The sequence below is a fragment of the Apteryx mantelli genome, chromosome 18 (genome assembly GCF_036417845.1).
Source record: "Apteryx mantelli isolate bAptMan1 chromosome 18, bAptMan1.hap1, whole genome shotgun sequence".
Taxonomy (NCBI): domain Eukaryota; kingdom Metazoa; phylum Chordata; class Aves; order Apterygiformes; family Apterygidae; genus Apteryx; species Apteryx mantelli.
In genome coordinates this window covers 7,716,226-7,737,403 of record NC_089995.1, presented here as the reverse complement: position 1 = coordinate 7,737,403, position 21,178 = coordinate 7,716,226, and the positions used below count along the sequence as shown (strand labels likewise).

Here is a 21,178-nt window from a genome sequence, read left to right as displayed (position 1 = left end):
GAGGAGCAGCACGGCTGATAAGGCCCCTCCGAGCTGCGCGTGGCCGGAAAAGTCCATCCCTTTCCCTCCCGGCCCCTCCGAGGGCTGGGTACCGGCAGGCTCCCCGCCAGCCCCGGGGCAGGCAGCCGCTGCGGAGCCAACGGTCGCAGCTCAGCGCGCCTGCTCGTTCACCGGGCTCCGCGTGCCCCCGCCGGCCGGCGCGAAGGCCCAGGGCCGCGCTCCTCTGCCTCGCGCTCAGCCAGCCACCCGTGCCGGCGGCCCCCGGGAAGTCCCAGGGAGCTGCTCCTGCAGGTAACAGTGCCCCGGGAGAGCGACGCACTCGGCCCCTGGCCCAGGGGGAACTGGTTGGGGTGACTCAGCCTCTGCTGCGTCCAGACCTAAATCTGAGATGCAATTATGACTTATAAATATTCGCAATTTGTTTTCCTCTTTTGCAATCAGCTCCTTTCCTCCGGGCTGTCCTGCTCAAAGGCAAACAGCAGAAAGCACTGTACTTCCCAACACGCTGTACCAAAGCTGCGACACAATCGCTCCTTCGATGAAGATGCCAATGTGCAAATTTAAAATGGCAAACAGATACTCTTGAAAACCCCTTATCTTTTGGGCTCTGATTCAGGAATGTGCCCTCGTAACACTCTGACATTAAACACACGGCCCTGGCGATAATGCAGTTACAGCCCCTTTGAGTTTAAGCAACTCAGTGCTCTTCAGTGCTTTCTTGAACCAGACACGAAGCCCTGAGACCGAAGGACAACGCCGGCAGCCGTAGCTGCTCCCCTGGCACCTGCCTGTTTTCCTTTGCTTCCTGCCCACTCAAAATATTTTTCGTTAAACAGTGAAATCCAAGATCTTTCTTACCCAACTCAGGCTTCTAATGTCTTACCTGAAACTTTTTTTCTTGAGATGTTTTTTTCTGTTCACTTTTAAACAGCACTAGCAAAACCCCCACTGGAGAGGGGAAAAGGGTTATAGAGAGAGGCTGAAACATAGAAAAAAAGGCACGTTCAAATCTAAAACGCATCATTGAACATTTCTGATGTCTCGGTTGTTACAGCACTTCTTGATTTCTTGTTAGAATATCATTGTAAGACGTGCGTAGGTATTTTCCTACCTTCCTGCTGATCTTCATGCAAGCTCCATCAGGAAAAATGAGAATGAAAATTGCTATACCCAGAGTGCTGGCAGCTTAATGGAGTAAATAAGTATAGGGTTTCTTTGTTATCGCCTTCGGGCGGACAGATCACCGGCAGCCGTCGGTGCGCCCTGCATTCACGTCAGCTGAGAGAGCGTCTGTGACTGACTTCCAAGGCGCCGTGGGACCCGCGCTGCAGCGTGCCGCAGCGCTGCCTGCCCCAGCGCTGCCTGCCCCGGCGGCCCGCAGGCTCCCCCTTCTCCCAGCCACCGAGGCTGCGCCCTGCCCTGCACCGGGCAGCTCCTCAAAACGCGGCGCGAGCCACATCGGATTGCTCCACGAGACTTGGAAAATCTTCTTGTAAAGCAAGAGGATGCTTTTTGGGTCCAAAAATTGATCTGTGTCCTGACCTCTTAAACCGTAGCTGTGGCTTCACAACAAAACATCTATTCATCTCCAACCAGATTTATTTTTAAGCATCTCCTTGGCAAGCGTGAATAAGTTTTGTTTGATGGATCCTGTTCCTGAGGCTAGTTGCATTTTGTTCAGTGCAAAATCCAAATATATTTGCCCGAATTATTACTCTTAATAATAGAATGGCTGTGTTCAAGCTGCTGGGCAGACACAGAAGCAGGGACAGCTCTTTCCCTAAGAATTTATCATCACTGAACTTCACAGTCTTGCAAATAGTGAGCGTGTGCGACGGCGAATGATCAGACCCATTAGGAAAGCTGCAGTTGCGAGCTACGGGGCTGATTTACTAGGGGGGATTGAGCAGAACAGCCCTTGCAGTACAAGCCATTTGGCAATATTTCATTGCAAAAACTCTAATTCTGGCCATTCTCTCCTGCACTGAGCATCAGGTCTGCAAGACCAGAGCAACAAGAGCTGCCTGCCAACATCTGGTGGGTTGTTTGATAAAAACGGGGAAATGAAAGGAAGTCACCAGGTGGACTCAGGACACGGCTCTGGAAAGGGGTGGGCGGCAGCTCAAGACCTGCTGGGCCCTTTGGTGCAGCGACAGTCTGCCATGTCAGCTGGGGGAAGGCAAAACGGGCTCTTACCCCAGCTCTGAAGCTGCACAAGTCAGGTAGTGCCAGTGCAAAACTCCTTCGGGGAATGGGCTGCTGGAAGATACTGACTCAGTGGAACGTAAATGTCTGGGGAAAAGACCTGGAGTTCATCAAGAGCTTTGGAAAGAAATTGCCTATACGTTCAGCACTGTCACAGCATTTCATGTGGGCTTTATAACTGATAAAATATGAACATTTTGATAAGATCAGAATTAGGTATTTTGGAATAGATCATTCAGACAAAAATTCTACACCTTTCACTTTTTGCCTCAGTTTAGGAGAAAAGCCACATACAAAAACATTAGCATTTCCCAGTGGTGGAAATTCTGCTTTTTGGCCAGTCTTAACGTCAGTAGAAAAGAGCAGTTCAGAAAAGCCCATGGAAAATTGTACGAATGAGATTTATAGCCTTCTTTCCGGCTGCTTTGCTAACAGAGCAGCTGGGGGTTCCTCCTGAGTAGAGGAATCACTGGGTAGTTCAAAGCTCTTGTAGCCACATCAACTTGACCTTCCCCTGGAGCACAAGGGTGTGTGCGCAGAGGAGATGGTGCTGTAGCATTCCTCAGACAGCAGAAGTCCCTGGGCGCTGTTCCTGCGAGCGCAGGGCTGCTCACAGTCGCATTAGCGACTGCAGCCTGCGCCAAACGGAGCTCAGACACGAGGGTGGTTCCCCCCACCATTCAGCGTTGGTCCTTTGAGCGAGGGATGGGCTAGGGAGGCCAAAGCCTGAATCGCTAAAATTTAAACCATATGATGTTTGGATCCATGTTCAATTTAAACTGAACTAAGTAACAGGGGCGGGGGCGGAGGGGGGAAGGTAAGGACAGAAATGTTTGCCGCTTCGTCCCTTCTCTCAAAACCAGCCCCTCTTCCCCAGCAATTCCCTTCATCCCAGAGGCCTGATCCTCCAGGACACTCAGATGTCTGCTTCAGCCACTGAAAGAAGCTGCTGTAGCATCAAAAGTACCCGCTCCACAGAGACCACAGCCTCGAGGAACTTCACATGCACAGACGCCAACAGCCGCAGTCCGGTTGTTCTACAGCACGAACCCCCCCAGCGTGAGCTGATTTATAGGACGAACCCTCTGAACGCAGGAGGGATGTGACCTAACAAGCCCCCCGGCTGCAGCACGGCTCCCTCCCTACAGCCGAGGCACAAGAAACGCAGGACGTGTCTGCGGCTGGGGCCTGACTCGGCTGCGCTTGCGCTCCGGGAGTGCCGCTGCCCCGAAGCAGCTCACCCATCCCACAGCACGTGCCGTACTCTGGACTTTGGCTGTTGGTGAGATGAATCTGTAAGCTCCAAAGGAGTGTTACAGAAGCAGCAGCCACAGGGAAGGCAGTAGGAATTTACTTTGGAGCCAAGGACACCTGGGTTGAAGCCGCAGCTTGGACAAAATCTAAGAAATCGCAGACCAGTCCTGATGCCTCCCTAGGCCCCAGTCTATGAACTGGAGCTGGTTATACTTAACACTTACAGGGGCGGCACATCAGAGATTTGGACAAGAAACAAAATCAGGGTCCAGAGTGCAGTTTTACAAATAAGAAAAGCTGCATTTAACAGGTAAATAGGACCCCGATAAAGCATGGTACAGATCCCCCTTTTGGGAGCTCAGATCTTCAAGCACTACAAGGGACATCAGCCAGGCAATAGATGTTTTTAAGAGGGAAGCAAAGTAGATGAGATCTGAAGTGGCTATGCCTTGTATCTACCAGTCAAAAAGAAGACAGAGCACATGGGGAACAAACTATCAGGGACTGCAAAGCAGAGAAACAGTAGAATTGGAAATAGGAACCTTCTCTCAGGGCTGGCTGGTCGCATCTTGGACACCAGCGTTGTTACGAGAGTGGGAGAAAGGCTGGACTTGAGCCGTGGAGGAGTCTGTCAGCCTCTCTGCTCCCACCACCCATGGTGGTCCTCCGAGGGACTGTGGCCGTCTGGTGTGTGGCTGTTCCCACCTCCAGCAAGCAGGATGCAAAGAGCATCAAAGCCACACAGAGGCTTTTGGGGACTAAATGAAACCAGGAAAGCTCAGAGGAGGGAAGTGAACAGCACAAGAGGTTTGGGATTGCACAACACAAATCTGTGTGCGCTGGCTAAGAACAGGATCTGAGCAGGTCGTATGAAACATGCACAGTACCATAGCACTCCTTATCACAAGAGCTTGGAAGCTTAATATTTAACGGTTTAACTCCTCGTGGCTCAAGGGCAGGCAGATGTGCATAGTGCTGCTTTCTGGTAGACCTGAGGTTCCCAAAGCAGAGAGCTGACTTTCTCGAGCAGTTAAGTCTGCTGGCTGAAAAAATTATCTGTTAAGAGAAACATGCTAAAGGGGCTGATTATAAGGCAACACCCTTCTTCATCCTGGGCTGCTTTCTCCACATGTTCTTTCTTAGATCAGTCCTTGCAAAACCAGACTGATACTCACAGTCTGTCACTGGCAGTTAAAATTTGGCTGTAAGGATAGTAGAATTGCAACAGATATCAATCTACAACAGCAAGAGGGGGCATGGGAGTGAATTAAGGTGACAGAAAGGCCAAGATTTGGAAGAACAACATGGAACACAGGAAAATCGCTAAGCTTCAAGGAAAAGGCAGGAAGCCAAGTTCATTGCCCTGCAATTGCCAGCTCTGAGCAAGAGACATTTTGACTAGCTGCTGCACACCAGCTCACATACCAAAAGCCACAAAACACCCCCACAAACTTGGAACAACTGATCAAAAGCCACAAACTGCCAGTACCACAGGAGAAGAGCAGGACCTTGGGCCTCCAATAACTGGCAATTTAAGATGAAATGCTAAAGCAAACATTGATTAGCACTCATGTCTCTTGCAAGAGAGAAGAGAAAAAAAAGCCCAACCAAACTATCCCTTCTGTTTTGATGTGGGAAAGGAGGGTCAGATCCTTTCCCAGTGCCAAATCTGGCAATCACCTTAATCGCTAAACAAGCAGCCGTGCCCTTTATTCCAGCACCCACCACTTACCGCCCCATCTCTTTGCTGTAGTCAGTCTCTGATGCCTCATGAGATTAACAAATGGCTAAATCAATACAGTCATCTTGATCTCTGCCAGCCACAAACAAGCCCTGGACTGCAGGCTGCGAACAACGTAACTTTTGCCTGAAAGAAGTATCAGAGTGTCAGAGAGACTCCCCGGAGAGAAGCCCAGCACCCCAACCCCTGGGGCATCTCAGTCCAGGCTGTCCAAAAATTCACAAACACACATCGGGGAACAGTTCAGCTGTGCCTTGGGAAAGGGGAATACTAACCAGATTTTCCCCTCCTACAGTTTCCTTATTTTCTCCTTGAGTATCATATCACCTCCAGCCTTGACCCTCCCTGAAATCCAGGCACTGCAGGAATATTTTCACATTCTTCCTGACAGGCTGGGAAATAATCTTAGCCTATAGACTCAACTCGGGGGCCAATCTGCAAACATCAGTCCTCTTCAAAGACGGCCTTGGGCTGTTCGGTTCCTGTCAGTAGGGAACCTCACCAGACTCCCTCTGAAGCAGAGAAGTGCGTGTATGAGAATGAAAGTAAATTAGGTCTCAACAAGATTAACAGGGATTTAATTGAACTATGTGAACTGGAACTCCAGTCACGAGCTACTTATCAGCCTGTCTCAAGGGACTGTGCTGCTTGCACTGGAGGCGCACAAGGATGCATTGTGAACCCGAGACGCAGCTCAAGGCGACGGCGACAGCCACAGCTGGAGATGAGCGTGGCCAGAGAGGGAGATCTGCTTAAATACGATCAAAACCCACCCCCCAAAATCTCAACTCAGCCATGTTTCTTCAGAGCAGAGGTTTGACCTGTTGAGAGAAAGGAACTCCCTGCTATACATTAGCAGAGGAAACGCAGCTCCCAGCCCAGCTTCTAGGCTTGGGATCCCAGACCAACCTGCTCTTCACTGAGGCACTGCCTATTAGCTGGTATCTGGAGGCAGACATTTGAAAACCTTCCCTTCAATAAAAGTGACTTAATGAGGTCTGCAGCTCCCTTTGGGATGTTAATTACAAAACAGCCTCGAGAAAAGTACTTGGGAATTAAAGGAGTCGCCACACAAGTCCTTCCCTCCTCTTGGTTTTCTGCTGAGGGAACCAAGTGACGCTTGCCGGAGCTTGGCCAGCCCACTTAGCCTTTTCCTAGCTGAAGAACAGTCACCAGACAGCTCCACGCTCCAGCCACGTAAACACGAGCTACTCACACACCAAGGGGCTACAGAAAATGCCTGTTATCTATCTACTGAAACGCCATCTAATCCCCTGCTAGTATCATTAACAAATGCTGCCTTTATTATTACTACCTTCCCAGGGGCTCTTGGAGCCAAAGTCTCTCATGGGAGGTGAATTAATTTAGCCATGGCACCATTTCCTCCTTCCAGGAAGGTGAAGGTGTATCGGGAGACAGTTTGCTACTTCCAGGTCAAACACAAATATGCACATGCCTGACAGTGTTAACCAACCAATTTCTCACAGATTAAGGGATCTGAAAGGCTTTCTCTTAATGGATCATTTTTATGAATAAGGTTATTTATGCCCCTTCCTATGTTCTCCAGTTCTGGCAGGTTTCACAATGAATGCATAGAAAGAGGCAGCACAATTTTAAAAAGAGAGTTTTTGTTTTTTTTAAACAAAGAGGTTCCGGTTGTATTTATTACACATTTCAAGAGAAAATAAAATACATGGGATACTGGTAATCTCTAAAAAGATACTATAAGTTCAGCTAATGAGAGCATTGAAGTAGATATCAAGCTGTTAGGAACAGACTGGAAATTTATCTCAACCCCCACCCCCCAACGAAAACAAACCCCAAAAGCCACAATTTCTATTTAACAATGAGTAACTAAGCCTCTAAATAGCTATAACGCAATGTCGATGTAGTAGCCTGCCATTTCAGGGTAACAACCATACAGTGCTCATCACTCACTAGTTGCTGGCTGTGGAAGCATTTTAGGTAATATGTATGCTACTCTTTCAATATTTGAAATTCTTTTAGAACAAAGCATTAAAACCCACCTTGAGGTCACCTGTAGAAAGCCAGTTGTTAGATGAAACAACTACGTGCTCAACTATCCACATTTAATAAAATGGAACAAATGATCTACAGTACCTATCCAGGAGAGCGGCAAGGCTTTTCTTTCCCCTGCAGATTGCAGACAGGAACATGAATCCTAAAGGGAAACTCAGAACAGTATTGTTCTTTGTTATTTGTGTGGGAAAATTTTATAATGTTTCTTTGCACTCAGAACACATAGTAACCTTACAGTGCTTGGGTCTTTCGTGTTTTGCTCTGTACCACTAGAATTGCCTTTATGTAGCTGAAAAAAATAAAGGCTGCATTTAAAGCAGCACTCTCTAAGCTGGATTTTAAGCAGTGCAAACTTGGTGTCAGCATTCTGATTAGAGAAGTAGAGGACTCGGAGCAGAGAAGCAATGAGAGGTTACGATCAAACTGGAACAGGGATCAATGTGGCTCACCCACCAAAAGCCAGAAAGAACAGAAAATGTGGCCCTTCTCAACAGTGATGGTTCCTGTAAGTGTGCTGTTTGGCTTGTTGGAGAACACATGCAGCACAACTCTGCACACCCCTTGCTCCTGCAACGCTGCTACTGTATCTGGGTTCACAAGGCATTTGTGAACTGAGGATGGGAGTCAATGTATGCAAAACTGACTGGAGACTTGCAGCACTGACAGAACCCTTCAAAGCTCCTCTGAACCCTGGGCGCGCCTAAAAGAGCAGGTTCTCCTCCCATTGACTCATTTGTGATCAAACAAACCAAGATGTGAGCTGGCATCAGGAAGCCTGAGCTGCCCTAGAGACTTTGTGGCTACGTCACCACCTATCTGTTTCCCATCCTGTCTAGCCGTATTCAAATCTAATACTAGATTGTCCCTGGTCCTGGAGAGCCAGAGCCTGAAGGAACATAGTGTGCATGTCTCTTGCCATGTAGTCATGCTACACAGCCAGCTTACCATGTCTTGGCTTTTAAAATACTACATTTCCTCAGGCTGTGATCATATTTAACTTCAGGAAGAATTCAATGAGAGGAGACACAGTACTATACCAGGTAATGCTGGGAGGGAGTTTGCAAATGCAGCAAACCCAAGCTGTGTTGAAATGGAGCTCATGGTTAGGACTCAGCTAGCTCACAGGAGAATTAATCAGCAGCATAGCTAGGAAGTTTAATACAAGGCAATGCAACACTCTGAGACTCCCATCTCAGAGCAGCTTTTCTCCAATGTGCAGTATCTGGTCTTCCCAAGTTTCCAAGAACACCTCATTACCATGGGCATTAAATTCTGCACCTTTCAGAATCAAATTGTTCCCCAATTCCTGTATTCATTCCAGGCCCCACCATGGTTCCAATTCCTTGAAATCCTTTATACGTACTTTCAAAATTGGAAACAGAAAGGAGAAGAGACGGGGTGGGGAATGAGAAGAAAGAGGTAGCAATGCTAGGGAAATGAAAGCTTTCATCTAGAGCAGTCTGGAATCTGATGAGTTATTACTCACAAAGAATTAAAGAATATAATAAAGCCATTCTTATTAAGCCATAAAATGCAGTTACATATTTCAGACAAGATGACAATACAGACGAATACAAAGCTGTGTAGTGTGGTAACCTTGATCCATTTGATCCCTCTGCCTTCAAAAATACAACTGAAAGTGGTATCTGCAGTAGCAAACCCACTCTCCACCTTCCACAGGGACTTTAATACAATTCTGGCCAGCATGGAAGAGATAAGACCACAAGCCTTTCTACCCATCAGACATGAAATAAGTCACTTTGATGATGACTGAAACATTAATCATGTCGAGTGAAGTCCTGGATACATGAAGTCCTCTTTGCTTGTAAGAAATCTATGCAGAAGCCCTCCCTGTCCACTCTTAAGCTCCTCTCCCTTGTCCCCTGACAGGTAAAGTATAGCAATGCCAGAAACCCATTTAATATAGTTAGTTGCCTGTGATGTCAACTCCAAGGAAGCTTGTTTACAGGTGATATTGAGTCTTTTGAGGCTCATCTGCAAGGCCTTTATCGTTTCTTTTTGGTTTCCTTCTTGGGTTTCTTGCTCGTCTGTGGAGCAGTTGCCTTTGGCTTCTTCACTGCCTCTGAACTCTTAGACTCAAAATTCTCCAAGTCCTACAAGAATCAATGAAGAAATAGTCAGTAACATTTTAGCAATTCGCTCACAGCTTACCTCTCAAAATCCTTGAGAATTTGAGCATAAGCCAAAGGAAGCAAGCAGCAGGTCTACATGCAAGTGCTGGGTATCTCTACTGGAACACATCTATATCAAACAGAGTCCACATTTAATGAGATTTGAGCAGCACCATCTCTGCTTCTTCCACATATGCTTTTTGATGAGTATGAGTTCATGCACAGAAGGAGCCATTCATTATGCACCAGAGAAGCCATTATAAGCTTAAGTCTCTAAAACAGGCTTTGGAGAAGCAAATAAACAAAAATACCAATTTTAAAGGCAGGAAGAAAATCAATACTAAATGAAAACTATTCAGATTGGGAAAAGGGAAAGATACTGTATAATCAGTGTGCACAGAAACATTCAGTAGGGATTTCTGTAAAATGATAACCTTTATCGATTGCAAGACAAAAATATTTCCCAAAATGGCACTAAGAACATAAAGTCCAGAGCTTCTAAACCAAGCCTAAAATCCAGGAAAGGAGTTAAAGGCAAAGCTCTGTTCACCTGGACTAGCAAGGTACACTTAGATATCCTGCTTGTTTCCTTCACGCAAGACGACAAATATTTCAACCATGGGAAATAAACTCTAGTTATCTTGTGAAAACACAAGGGAACAGAGCCAGTCCCATCTGAGAAAGCACACACATGCAGATTGCCTCCTTTCATTAAATGCATTTGAGTATAAATATTGCTTTAGCATCTTGGTTTCTATCAGTCAGAGTGTGCCAACTGGAAAAGGACGCACAAAAAATGGCAGAGCAAGACGTGCTAGTTTCAAGCTTCCAAGAGAGCGCTCCAGATAATGGAGGGGGAGGCGAGCATCTGACAGTATCCTTTTAATCAAGGAGCTTGGTTCAAACGTCTCTCAAGTTACTGGGCTATTACAATTCACATCTGTGTGGCTTTCCAAGGAAGGAGACTTGGCTGGCTTTCTAAAGGCTGTAATCGATGCATGGGGAGCTGGCAGGCTCTGGAGAAATGGAGCTACATACAGCTATTACTCAGGGGTGTCGTGTGTGCTGCTACCATTGGATGAACACTGCTGCCTTCTAATGTTCAAACCAAGGTAGTCTTCAAAGCTTGAAGCCTCCCAAATCAGAGAAGTGCCTCAGTATCCTACCCAGACTCAAGCATTGTTCCCAAGATCTGGAAGAATATCTTCCATTGTTTATAGTCTTGTAAATCAATCATATGGACAGTATATCAAGAGGACAGTATACGCAGGAAGAAAATAAAAAGTACAGCATGAGGACATCAAAGAATAGCTTTAAACAACACCAGTTCCATAAGCTTTGCCATTTTAATTGGGGGCCTGGCCTTCAGCTTCCTACTTCAAACTTCAGCTGTCATTCTTTTCAGCTTTCAAGAATCAGGCTACTCAGTATTTCCTGTAAATTTATCAGGGGAAACCATGGACTCTGACAGATCGGCTCTGGTGGCTGCAGAATAACAGTGCAAGACTTTCAGTGCATGAACCCCAGCTGCCTGCTTCATCTCTCTGCTGGGAGCAGCAGCCTCTGCAGCAGGACGACTAGCAGGAGGGAGCACGTGCCTGTGCTGGGGCAGCATCAGTACCCCAGTACATCAATGCATCTTCATTGACAGTCAAAACTGAAAATCAGGTCATGAACTGTGGCGGCTGAGGTACAAAAGAATGTCTTGCTCTGCCCTCTCTGTTGTAATATTTTAACCCCTCCAAACTACAATGAGCTGAGCACACCTGCAAAAGTCCTTTTCCTTCATTCTGTACCTCATCCTCAAATCCTCAAGCACTCCTTTCCCCAGCTAGGCTAGACACATCTTCTCTCTTACAGGTTTCTTTACTGATAGATAATATTCATTCCATATACTGCTGAAGACTTCTAGGTTTCCTCTGCACAAGATGGAGCAAAGACTGCAATAAAGATAGCCTTTAAACAAAACTTTCCACGTTGAGTTGTAACTGAAAATACTAATTTATACCATCTGCATTCAGCCAAATTCTATATCAAACCACCAATCTTGCTGCCTGATCACCAACACTGATATATCTGTCCCCAAAATTAACCAAGCACATGGAACTGGTTTTTTTTACCACAAAAGCCAGGTATATGCAGATCACCCCACCATGGCCCAATTTTCCATTTAAAGTAAATGGAAGATGGAATTGAAGCCCTGTAGCTCACCTCAGCTTTTCACTTTCTCTTGTGCTAACTGCAGCAGAGGGCCCCCCACATGCCTGCACAGGATTGCTGTCAATACTGAAAACTGCAGTCCTGACATCAGAACGCACTAGGAATTTTACCTCTAACTTGTTTCCAAGAATCACACACAAACTGGAGCCCAAAGTCATTTCCTGAAAGGCAGTTCCTACAAAGGGGACATCCTGCCCGGCAATTAATGGAGCAGATCAACCGTAGGATGACAACATGGGCTTGGGAGCAAAGGCTGAGCTCTCCTGTGTGCAGTCAGGAACAGCATGTACATTCAGCACACCCGGCCAGTGCGTCAGGTCACAGGTCATTCTTTTTGGCTGATACTCAGAGACGCTGGCTCAGGTGTTTGCTCCTGCCTTTCTAATCTGAGGTTAAGTCACAAGACCCTTTCAGCTTTCCCACCTCCAGCTGCCTTGTAAGGGAAGGGAATGAACTATGGAACCATCACCAATCCCAGACCACCACGTCTCCATTAGTTACTTCAAGTTCCTCCCATCCTATTTTCTGTGATTCTGCCCATCAATACTAGTATTAAAGAGCGCTGCTTACTGTCTTATGGGACTTTGAAACTGGCAGGATTATGGCTAACACGCAGATAAGCTGGAAAATGGCTCCAAAGAAGAGTCCGTAGCGTAGCACATTCTCCATGAATGTGGGCTCAGGGATTTCAGGTGGAGAGAAATCCAACTCAGCAGCCATAGTGTAAGCACCTTTCTTCTCCACTAATGTTCTCAAGAAGACCAAATTCTAGGAGAGGAAAAGAAAGAAAGAAAAAAAAGCAACTGAGTCATGCTTTTTTCGCTGTTTACTTTCCATTAAGAAAAAATTACAGACTAACTTATACAGTTTTTTCTAAGATACCCTCGGTCTACAGAATCAGTAACAAAGAGGGAAATGAAACCTGCATTCTATTTGGATGATTGTCTTTTACAACTTGCCTAAGAAAATAGTCCTCAGATGCTTGTAATAGCCCATCTGTCGGTAAAGGGAAGCCAAACAAAATACGGCAGAAGTACTGACCACAAAACAATACGGGAAAAGCTCAATGAGCAAGAATGTATTTATCCTGGGAGCTGATCTTGCACCTGACTTACGCGTTTTCACTTTTGGTTTATGTCATAGGAGAGTGAATACCTTAGCTGTGATCATAGCCTCATCTTAGATGTTGTACAAAACTAACTGCTAGAACAGATCTAAACAAACCACAGAGAAAGTACATCTGCTGAAGACAAGAGAATGAGTTATGTGTTTAAAGTTAAGCACAGGCTTTAGTGGCTGGTTACACTAAGCCCTATGTGGCTTGCAATGGTCACACAGGAAGTTTGTGGCAGTTCAATATCGATCTCCCGAATCCCAACCTAGTTTCTCAACCACAAAGCCATCCTTTCTCCTTTCCTTTATCTTTTGTTAATGGAGCTGCCAATTCACTCTATGAATGACTAATGGCTTTCTATAATAATGAACTGTCCTGCCAGAAATGCTGGAGTGCTCCACAGAACATCACACAAGGGAAATTCATTTAGTATGAGATGCCATCAGAACTTTGTGATTAGTTTTACCCAGTTTTCCTGATCTGTGTCTGAGCAAGTCTATTTTAATAGGGAAAATGTATCTAGGTGCTTATATACAATGGACACAGTTAACTTATCAAAAAAGATCCTGGTGTGTACCTACTGAATCAACACTATTCATTTATACATACAGTTCCTCTTATCCCTCACATTACTAAAGCTTGTTTGCAAGATTTTGCTGTGTGCATGTTTCAGCTGAAGGGTGGTAATCCATCTCCTAGAGGTTTTCTCCAAAGAAATCTCTGTATTTGTCAGGCTAGGAGTAAACTTCTACAATCTGCAGATGTGACCAAGTCAAGAAAGATGGTAAAATGTGAGTAGAGTAGAATTTGAGTACAGCTACAGTTCATAAATTTGAGGATGAATCAACAACTCAATGCTGTTGCACAAGAGGCAAATATAATTTGGTGACACACTAAAAGAAATGGCATATATAAGTTACAAGTAGCAATTATTTTGTTTTAATTCAGCTGAAGTATGGGATCTTATTGTGGGTACCACACTTTTTAAAAAGACAGGAAAAAGTCTCCAGCTGCAAGGCCTAGCCACTGGGATAGAGAGACTGCAGAAGCCTTGTTACTGGTGATTCAGAAAAACAGATCAGATGAACATTTGCCTGGGATGGGGTGCGAGTATATTTAATCCTGCCTTTGAATGAGGAGATAGAATAGGTGACCACTTGAGGCCCCTTCCAGGTCTGTACTTCATCAAAAGGAGAACAAAACATTTTTCAAATTCTGCTTAAAATCCAATAAGCTGGAGCTGGATCTGTGCATTAAGCTAGGCACACGCTAGGCTGCTTAGGCTCAAGAAGTCCCAACGCAGACCCAAAGGTTGCACTGGACATATGATGGTGTTAAGCAAGCACGTATAAATGTGATTCATCCATAACTGCTTTTAATTTTGAACCCCTTCCCCCCTCCCCACCCAACCTACTAAGGCAGCAGATTCTAAGGAAAGAAAGAGAATCAGGGTAAGTTTCACCCTTGCGTTGTATTTTGTCTGGATTTTATTTACTAGGATGCCTTTTGAAAGCTTCATTCTTGCCCACCCTCTTCCTCAAACAGAGCAGGAAGGGATGCTGCTCCATTCCTCACCTGGGGTTTTCTCTGCACACACTCCTATTGATACTCTTGATTCATACACCTAAAATAGCAACGCACAAAAATAAATCAGAAAAGGGAACTGATGCATATACAGTCAAAACAGAAAATCCCTGTTCTCATAGTCTGCACATCTCCCTTCCTTTCCCTCTTCCTATTTCACCTCTCCCTAGGGCAGCAGTAATTTTCTAAAAAATCCCCAGTGATGTGACAAGCACCACAAGCTCTCATGCAGGCTGGTACCAGCTGCCACCACGACATTAAGGGCCACAGCATGAAACATGCTCAGAGAAGATCTAACTGACACCATGCTTCACCTAGCCATAGTAGCCAGCAGGCAATTCACATGAGGCCCCTTAGTTTTGCTGATGTCAGTGGAGCTGAACTAATATTAGCATCAAAATTTCCCTGCTTTAAAAAGACTCCTGTGGTTAACAAAAGGCCCAAACCTGCAAACTCGAGGGGGTTTAACCTTATGCAAATCAGTAGGCCAAAGTTAAACAAGTTAAAAAGGCCAAAGCTGAACACTGGAGAATCAGGGCTCCGTGTCAGGCACACCACTTTTTGCAGTGAATACAAAACATGAAAAATGAGTTTTTCCATCAAGAGTACTACCTCATTATGCTTTGCCTTGCAGCTAATCCAGCAGTTCCATGGAGGATAATTATGATTTTCTGTATCAGAGAAGCTAAGAATTTCACCACCTCTTCCTTTGCTAACATCCCTTCTTCTCCACAGGTACCAACCGCCTTTTCTCTCAGACAGCCTAATCCGTTAATATGGTTACACTCAAAGTAATCACTCTTAACTTGTATTTAGTTTTAAAGACTGAAATTCCTATTTCAGACCCAGAGAGGGCTTATATACCTGGAAGCTTGTTTGATTTTTTCTCCCCAGCCTAATCATCTGGTCTAATAACAGACATCACCCCTCCCTACAAGCCTTGCCATCTCACTGGGACATTCCAGTGGAACTAAGCCACAGTTTCAGTGCAATACAAGAACTGATTTAAATTATGTAAAGTTTTACTGTCTTTCCTCTATTATGGTTTTACAGCAGATTTGCTACCTCCACACAAAAGTATTTTTTCCTGCAGCAAAACCAGAGCTGTAACACAAAATCAGCAAGAGCCTACTCACGGCTGCAGGCTCAATTTTTTGCTCAGTGATGCCAATGGAGGGTGATGTAATTATCCTACTGGGAGCAGGATCAGGCCCTATGATTAACAGTCACATGTTTTCAGGATCAGGGCCATAAACTAGCCAGCTAAACAGAGCAAGGACAGAATCAAACCTTTCTGTCTGCTGCCCTGTGTTTCCCAGCTGGCATCTTCAAGACCTATCACTATACAAATAATTATTAAAAAACAAAGTCCGAAAAGCAACTGTAGATATATTAGCTTCCTCTTGGGGTGGAGACAAAGAGCAAAAGCATCAGTGCAGAATGTGAAAGCTTCTCTCAAAGGATGAGGAGAAAAAAGTTGGCACTGGATTTCTGAAATTACCTAGTAGGCGCCTGGATAAAAACCAGGCACCTCGTATTAGCTTCAGTGGGATTTGCGTGTGCTCAGCATTTCTGAAAATGAGACCATTAGCGTTTAAGAGCCTATTTGTGGGTTTACAGAGCCGAGGCCAGGCAGCCAGCTTGACAGTTGTGCCTGGGGGCTGCAGCGAAAAGCAGCTGTGCAGTCTCAGAGCAGGGGGCACCAAGAGCTCCTCATCCCTTCTCAAGAAGGCAACTCTGTGCTGTTTTTTCCTGCTGGCTAACCCTGCTCTTGACTGTAGCAGGGAGGAGTGTAGGAAATGGAGGGGGTTGTCCTGTACCTCCCTCTTTGCCGTCTTGCATAGGGCTGGTTGTCACCAAGCCGACAGGAGCCAACTCCTCCCGTACCCCAGCCGCAGCCCAGGCGATGCTGAACCCGCCGCTTCTCCCCTCCCAACAAAAACGCCCTTCCAGCAAGTCCCACATCCCGGCTGCCCCTTACCAGCACCCCCGGCGCATCGCTCCGGCCCCCCCTCCTGCAGCCCACGGCCCCCCCGAGCCCCGCAGCCTCTCCTGCAGCCTGTGCCCACTCCCGACCGCCCCCCAGCGCTGCGACCCCCCCCCAGCCCTATAACCTGACCCCTACGACCCCCCCGGCCCCGGGACTCCCCCTCCCCCCGACGCCCCCACAGCTCCGCGACCTCGCCCGAGAGCCTCCCCGGCCCTGCGGCCGCCCTCCCTCAGCACCCCCGGCCCTGCGGCCTCTCCCGATACCCCCCCCCCCGGCCCTGAGGCCTTCGCTCCCGGCTCCCCCCGGCCCTACAACCTCGCCACGACCCCCTGCGGCCTCCTCACCGCCCCGCTCCGCTCCGCTCCGCTCCGCCGCCCAGGCCCCGGCACCACCCGGAAGTGACTCCCGCCCGGCAGGAAGCGCTTCCCCCTGCCGCCCCTAGCAACTGCCCGGGCCCCCCGTTGCTAAGGGCGGCCTGCGGCCCCCGCCCCGCCGAGGCCTCCGTGCCGCCATCCCTCCCGAAAGCGGCCGTGAGGCCGCCCGGCCCCCCCCGCGCTGCCGCTCTCTAAACCTGCGGAGTCGCTGTAATCCCCGCAGCGGACTCTCTCCCCCCCCCCCCCCCCCCGTCCAGGTTCAATATCCTGCTCTGAAATGGAGATGTCGTGATAAGATGAGCTACAAGGGGGGAAAATGGCTTGTGCTCTGTTTCGCTTCTGTGTGGCATTTAAAGAATCCGATTTGTTTTGCCCTTTTTCTAGCCCTGACATATCAGTAATGCCAGGTTAGTTTTGCTGGAGAGGCTTTTAAGTGGGGAGCCTAAATACTTTGGGGAAAACTGATTAGGTTTTCCTGTAATCAGTTACTTATGTATTGAAGGGGTAAGGTAAGGCATTTGTAGTAAAAGGATTTGCCAGGCTGTTTCCAAGCATTTGAATTAAACTGGTATTAATAAAAAATAATTTCAAAGGTTCTGAGCAATTGGATTAAAAAGCTTTCATCTTTGTTAATGCAGAAGACCTTACAGGCAGTTGAAGAATGCATATATGGCTGTGAGTTACAGAGGCTAGTGACACCTGGACAAAGAACAACTTCTACCATAAAAGACCTAAGAAAAAACCCCACTTTTAAATAATTAACAGAGCTGTCACTACCCATGGGTAAGGGTTAAACCCAGAGCTCAGGGAAGCCAATAAATTCTGCCGTTTCAGGTCCCAAACACAGACTAGGACACAAAAACACTGAGGATACAGAAATAATTCTCGTGAAAGCGAATGTCAAAAGAGATCCTAGTAATACAGATTAGAAGGCCAGATTATATCCTTACCAGTACTAAGAGTACACTGAATTTGGTGGTGCTGCCCACATACACCTTCTCAGAGGCTCTGCTCCTCAGTTTGAAGTTTGCAAGCAATGGGGAAAATACACACTTACATTGCAGCCAATACTGTGGGTTTCCAGGTTTAAGATCTTTCTTTCTCCTCCCCCCCCCCAATTGCACTAGATATTTTAAGTAGAAATAGGAAGATGAAATCTGCAGCTTTTATACAGCTCCTACCCTTTCCCTCTCTCTCTAGTCCCCCTTTAGAAACTATCAAACGCTTTGATAGTACTGCCAGGCTCTGCACACAGACACTCGGTCTTTGAACAGCAAGTAGGTGGTGCCATAAGCTCACTTTGGTGCGTATCTTCTACCGACAGCACGCTGACGCGTTCGTTTAAGCTGATCTGGAAATTTAAGAAAAGGAAGCTATTTGTAGGAGTGAGTATGTTGGGTGAATGACTTTGCAAAGCCTAGGAAATTTGAGTGGGTTTCAAAGCTAAAATCGATTCAACAACTGCAAATGGCAATTTTATCAGCACCCCATTCTTAGTAGAGATAGAGCTCAGAGATGAAGTCTTTTGCCAGGTCCAAATCATCTTTAGCTTTAATATTTATTCCTAAATTTCTTCTTTGGTTTGCATTGCAGTATTTCCTGTGTGACTTCACAAGGATTTGCAGTAAGACCTATTTATTACCATACCTTGTATGGGTACCATAACATTGCACACCAAGGTCTTTTTATCCTCAGGTTTTATATTATTATTAGGCAGGGAAAAAATAAGTCTAACTACTTTAGCTTTTTGGCCCTTACTGGAAATGTGGCTGTCCTCACTGCCTGTTCATAAACTACATTTTACTTTTTAGATATCAGTAACACATCTCACTCAAATTCTGTTCTTCAGTGGAAGCTCTCCAAGTGCTTTCTGGCGGTGTGCATTAATAGCAGCCTTTGGATTCCAAAGGGAAAACAAGTCACAGAAATTACCCCGGCCAGCCTCCAGCCTGCCCGCTGATGGGGAGGGATTTTGTTTGGGGCAGGGGGTGGGCGTCCACGGACCCTCTCCTACGCTGCCTCTCCATCCTGGAGTCTGGTGTTCTCAGTGCTTCCAAAAATCAGGACCGAGGCCCTCAAGTGGGGCAGCTGGCAGCCAAGAACCAGCAGCCGAAGGCCCTGTTAGGAAAGCGAGCCTGGTCACCGCAAGTCAGTGCCAGAGCCGGATCGAACGCAGCGCTCCGTGTTCCCTGACTCCGGCTGCAGTGCGCTGTGTAACCTTCTAGCCAAGCCTCCTTCCCAAACTGCAATGGCAATGGAAGACCAAAGGCAAATGCTTTAATTATCTGAGATTCACTGCTGGCATCTGAGCTCTGTCTGCCCGGGTAGGAAGGGGGAGTGATATTCAGAGAGCCAGAAATTTAGGAACCAGTAACTCTCAAGCCTACAACTGACTGTAACGTGCTGACATCTGGCTGAAACTCTTGGCAGTTCACTTGGGTGATGCTGAAACGCTCCTGCAGTTCTGCTAAGAAGTAAACGGAGCCAGGCAGGTACTAGCTCTATAAATGGATCTCACCCACAGAGCGCATCAGGCCTCCTGACAGATACACATCTTGCAGGCTGGTGCCATTTGGTCTATTGTAGTCTCAGTGATGTGTTAATGTTTGAAGATTAAGTAGGCTTTTCAAACAGGCTTTTAACTCTCTGAGACAGTCCTTCCTACTAGCACTTTCTTGTACATTTTGAATTACTGATTTATTTTGTCTATTTTTAATCTGATCCCTTGCTTCAGACTCATTCTCATAGTGCAAGCTGTGCTGTCATCCATAGGGACTTTTTCTCAAAAGAGATTATTTTGATAAATGTTTGTATTCAGCTTTCTACCAGTCCAAAGTCCTCAAGCGAAATTTCTCTCCAGGAAATCTATTGATGTTCAATGGATTAAGTTTGGAGTCTCTGAAGATCCAAATCTCAGCACTTTATTCTGCCAAGGTGGAAAAACCAAGTATGTACAAGGCAAGTCTCATCCCATCTGCTGTGTTTAAGCTTTGGGTTCTCTGTTTCTTCCTTCGAACTAAATGGTAACACTGGCCACCCCACCCCCCCTTTTTTTCCCCCCTCATCTCCTTCTTATTTGTTTGCTTTCACTGAAACAATTGCATTTTTGCATTCAAGGAACTTTGGAATGAAAGGTGCTCTGTACGCACCAGTAATCAACAATGCAATTAAATGATTGATGGTTAACTTATAATGTGCCTTAGCTCTGCCACTTGGGATAAGACATTTGAACCAAAAGTATATGTCCCATCCTACCTCTAAGATGACAAACTTAAGCAGAAAATATAGCTCCTAATCTTTGTAGTCAGTTCTGTTTAATTTAGCATTGGGACATTTGCGATAAGCTAGTCACCAGCACATTTGGCAGGGAGAAGAAAACTACAGAGAACAGCTGTGTGTGGCTCTATCAAAAGTGTTGGGGATTAAAGAAGTCAGGGACCAACAGCCACCATCTGTGACATTTTGGAGAGGTGCAGAAGAGCCTTTGACAACTGAGAATACAGGATGTTTTTTGCCATTTGATGGGTTGCTTCTTACTGTCATTAGTTTAAACCTCACAAGGTGAGCAGGATCATTTCACATGCTGCTCAGCTTATCCGGGGCTATATGTTGTGTACCTGGAACAGATAGCCACAATTTTTTAAAACATGGCATGAGGGCTGGAGGAAGTAAACCTAAGAGCAAATTAATATCTGGGAAATTTGTGCAGGACTCTACGACTGCGCCCTTCCTCAGTGAAGGACTGGCAGCGAAATATAACTAGGTAGCCTCTGCTTCACCCAGGGACCCTGGGAAGATTAGGTATACATGAATGTGACTCAAAAATCCAGCAGTTCCAGATGCAGAAAGTACCTGTGGGCAGCTATTACCTGGCCGTAGTTTCCATTGGACTTGCATTGATTTAGGCTTGGCTTTAGAGGGCAAGACGACAGTTACCTACTGAGCATTGCTAGGCTGAGATGGTAATCTGTAGGAGATAATTTGAATGTTAAATACCTCATGTTTTGGAGTCAGTAGAAAGCTAACAAAATTAGTTGCAGTAGGAAGGAGGAGAGATGTGGGGAGAAACTGAGAAGGTTCTAGGTACAGATCAAGCGATATTCTAAGGAGAAAAAGCTGTTCATTCTGCAAAGCAAATTTGTCATTTACTGCACCAAATTATTATGATACTACTCCTAAAATGAAGCTCCCATGAAGAATGCTTTCACACATCTAGTGCATTTAGACTTACTTTTATCTTTGAATGCCACTGGAGTATGCAGAACAGCTCTCAGACTGTAGAGAGCAGAACAGCAGCCAGAACCACCCTCCTGCACATGCACAGGGTATCAAATCTATCTGTGCAGAGAATAAAATGTGTAGAGAGCTACACGTAGAGGGTATCAAGTCTATCTGTGTAGAGAAGAAAATCTATCTGTGTAGAGAAGAAAATGATCATGAGAACAAAGACCACAGCTGGCAGCTTAGTCTGAGATATATTGCAACACGGATGGATGCAACACAAGCTCCAAACAACATTGGATC

At 46.2% G+C, this 21,178-nt stretch overlaps 1 protein-coding gene across 2 annotated transcripts; it reads right to left on the bottom strand.

Annotated features, from left to right (window-relative positions):
- Nucleotides 1-6,811: 6,811 nt before the first annotated feature.
- On the bottom strand, nucleotides 6,812-16,646 carry MANBAL (mannosidase beta like). 2 transcript variants are annotated; one of them, XM_067307800.1, is made up of 3 exons: nucleotides 16,625-16,646; nucleotides 12,163-12,360; nucleotides 6,812-9,354 (listed from the first exon to the last, which is right to left on the bottom strand). In XM_067307800.1, the coding sequence occupies exons 2-3, from the start codon at nucleotides 12,310-12,312 to the stop codon at nucleotides 9,247-9,249; spliced, it is 258 nt and encodes an 85-aa protein (XP_067163901.1). In that variant the 5' UTR covers nucleotides 12,313-12,360; nucleotides 16,625-16,646; the 3' UTR covers nucleotides 6,812-9,246. The 2 variants fall into 2 exon arrangements, with proteins under 2 accessions (XP_067163901.1, XP_013802577.1); XM_013947123.2 differs by lacking the exon at nucleotides 16,625-16,646 and adding an exon at nucleotides 14,202-14,267.
- Nucleotides 16,647-21,178: the final 4,532 nt, after the last annotated feature.

Coding starts and splice junctions, on each gene's coding strand:
- MANBAL (XM_013947123.2), bottom strand. CDS start 14,225: ATGAAGCTTTCAAAAGGCATCCTA. Junction 12,361..14,201: donor AGCTTTCAAAAGGCATCCTA/GTAAATAAAATC, acceptor TTCCTCTCCTAG/AATTTGGTCTTCTTGAGAAC. Junction 9,355..12,162: donor TTTCAAAGTCCCATAAGACA/GTAAGCAGCGCT, acceptor TGATTCTTGTAG/GACTTGGAGAATTTTGAGTC.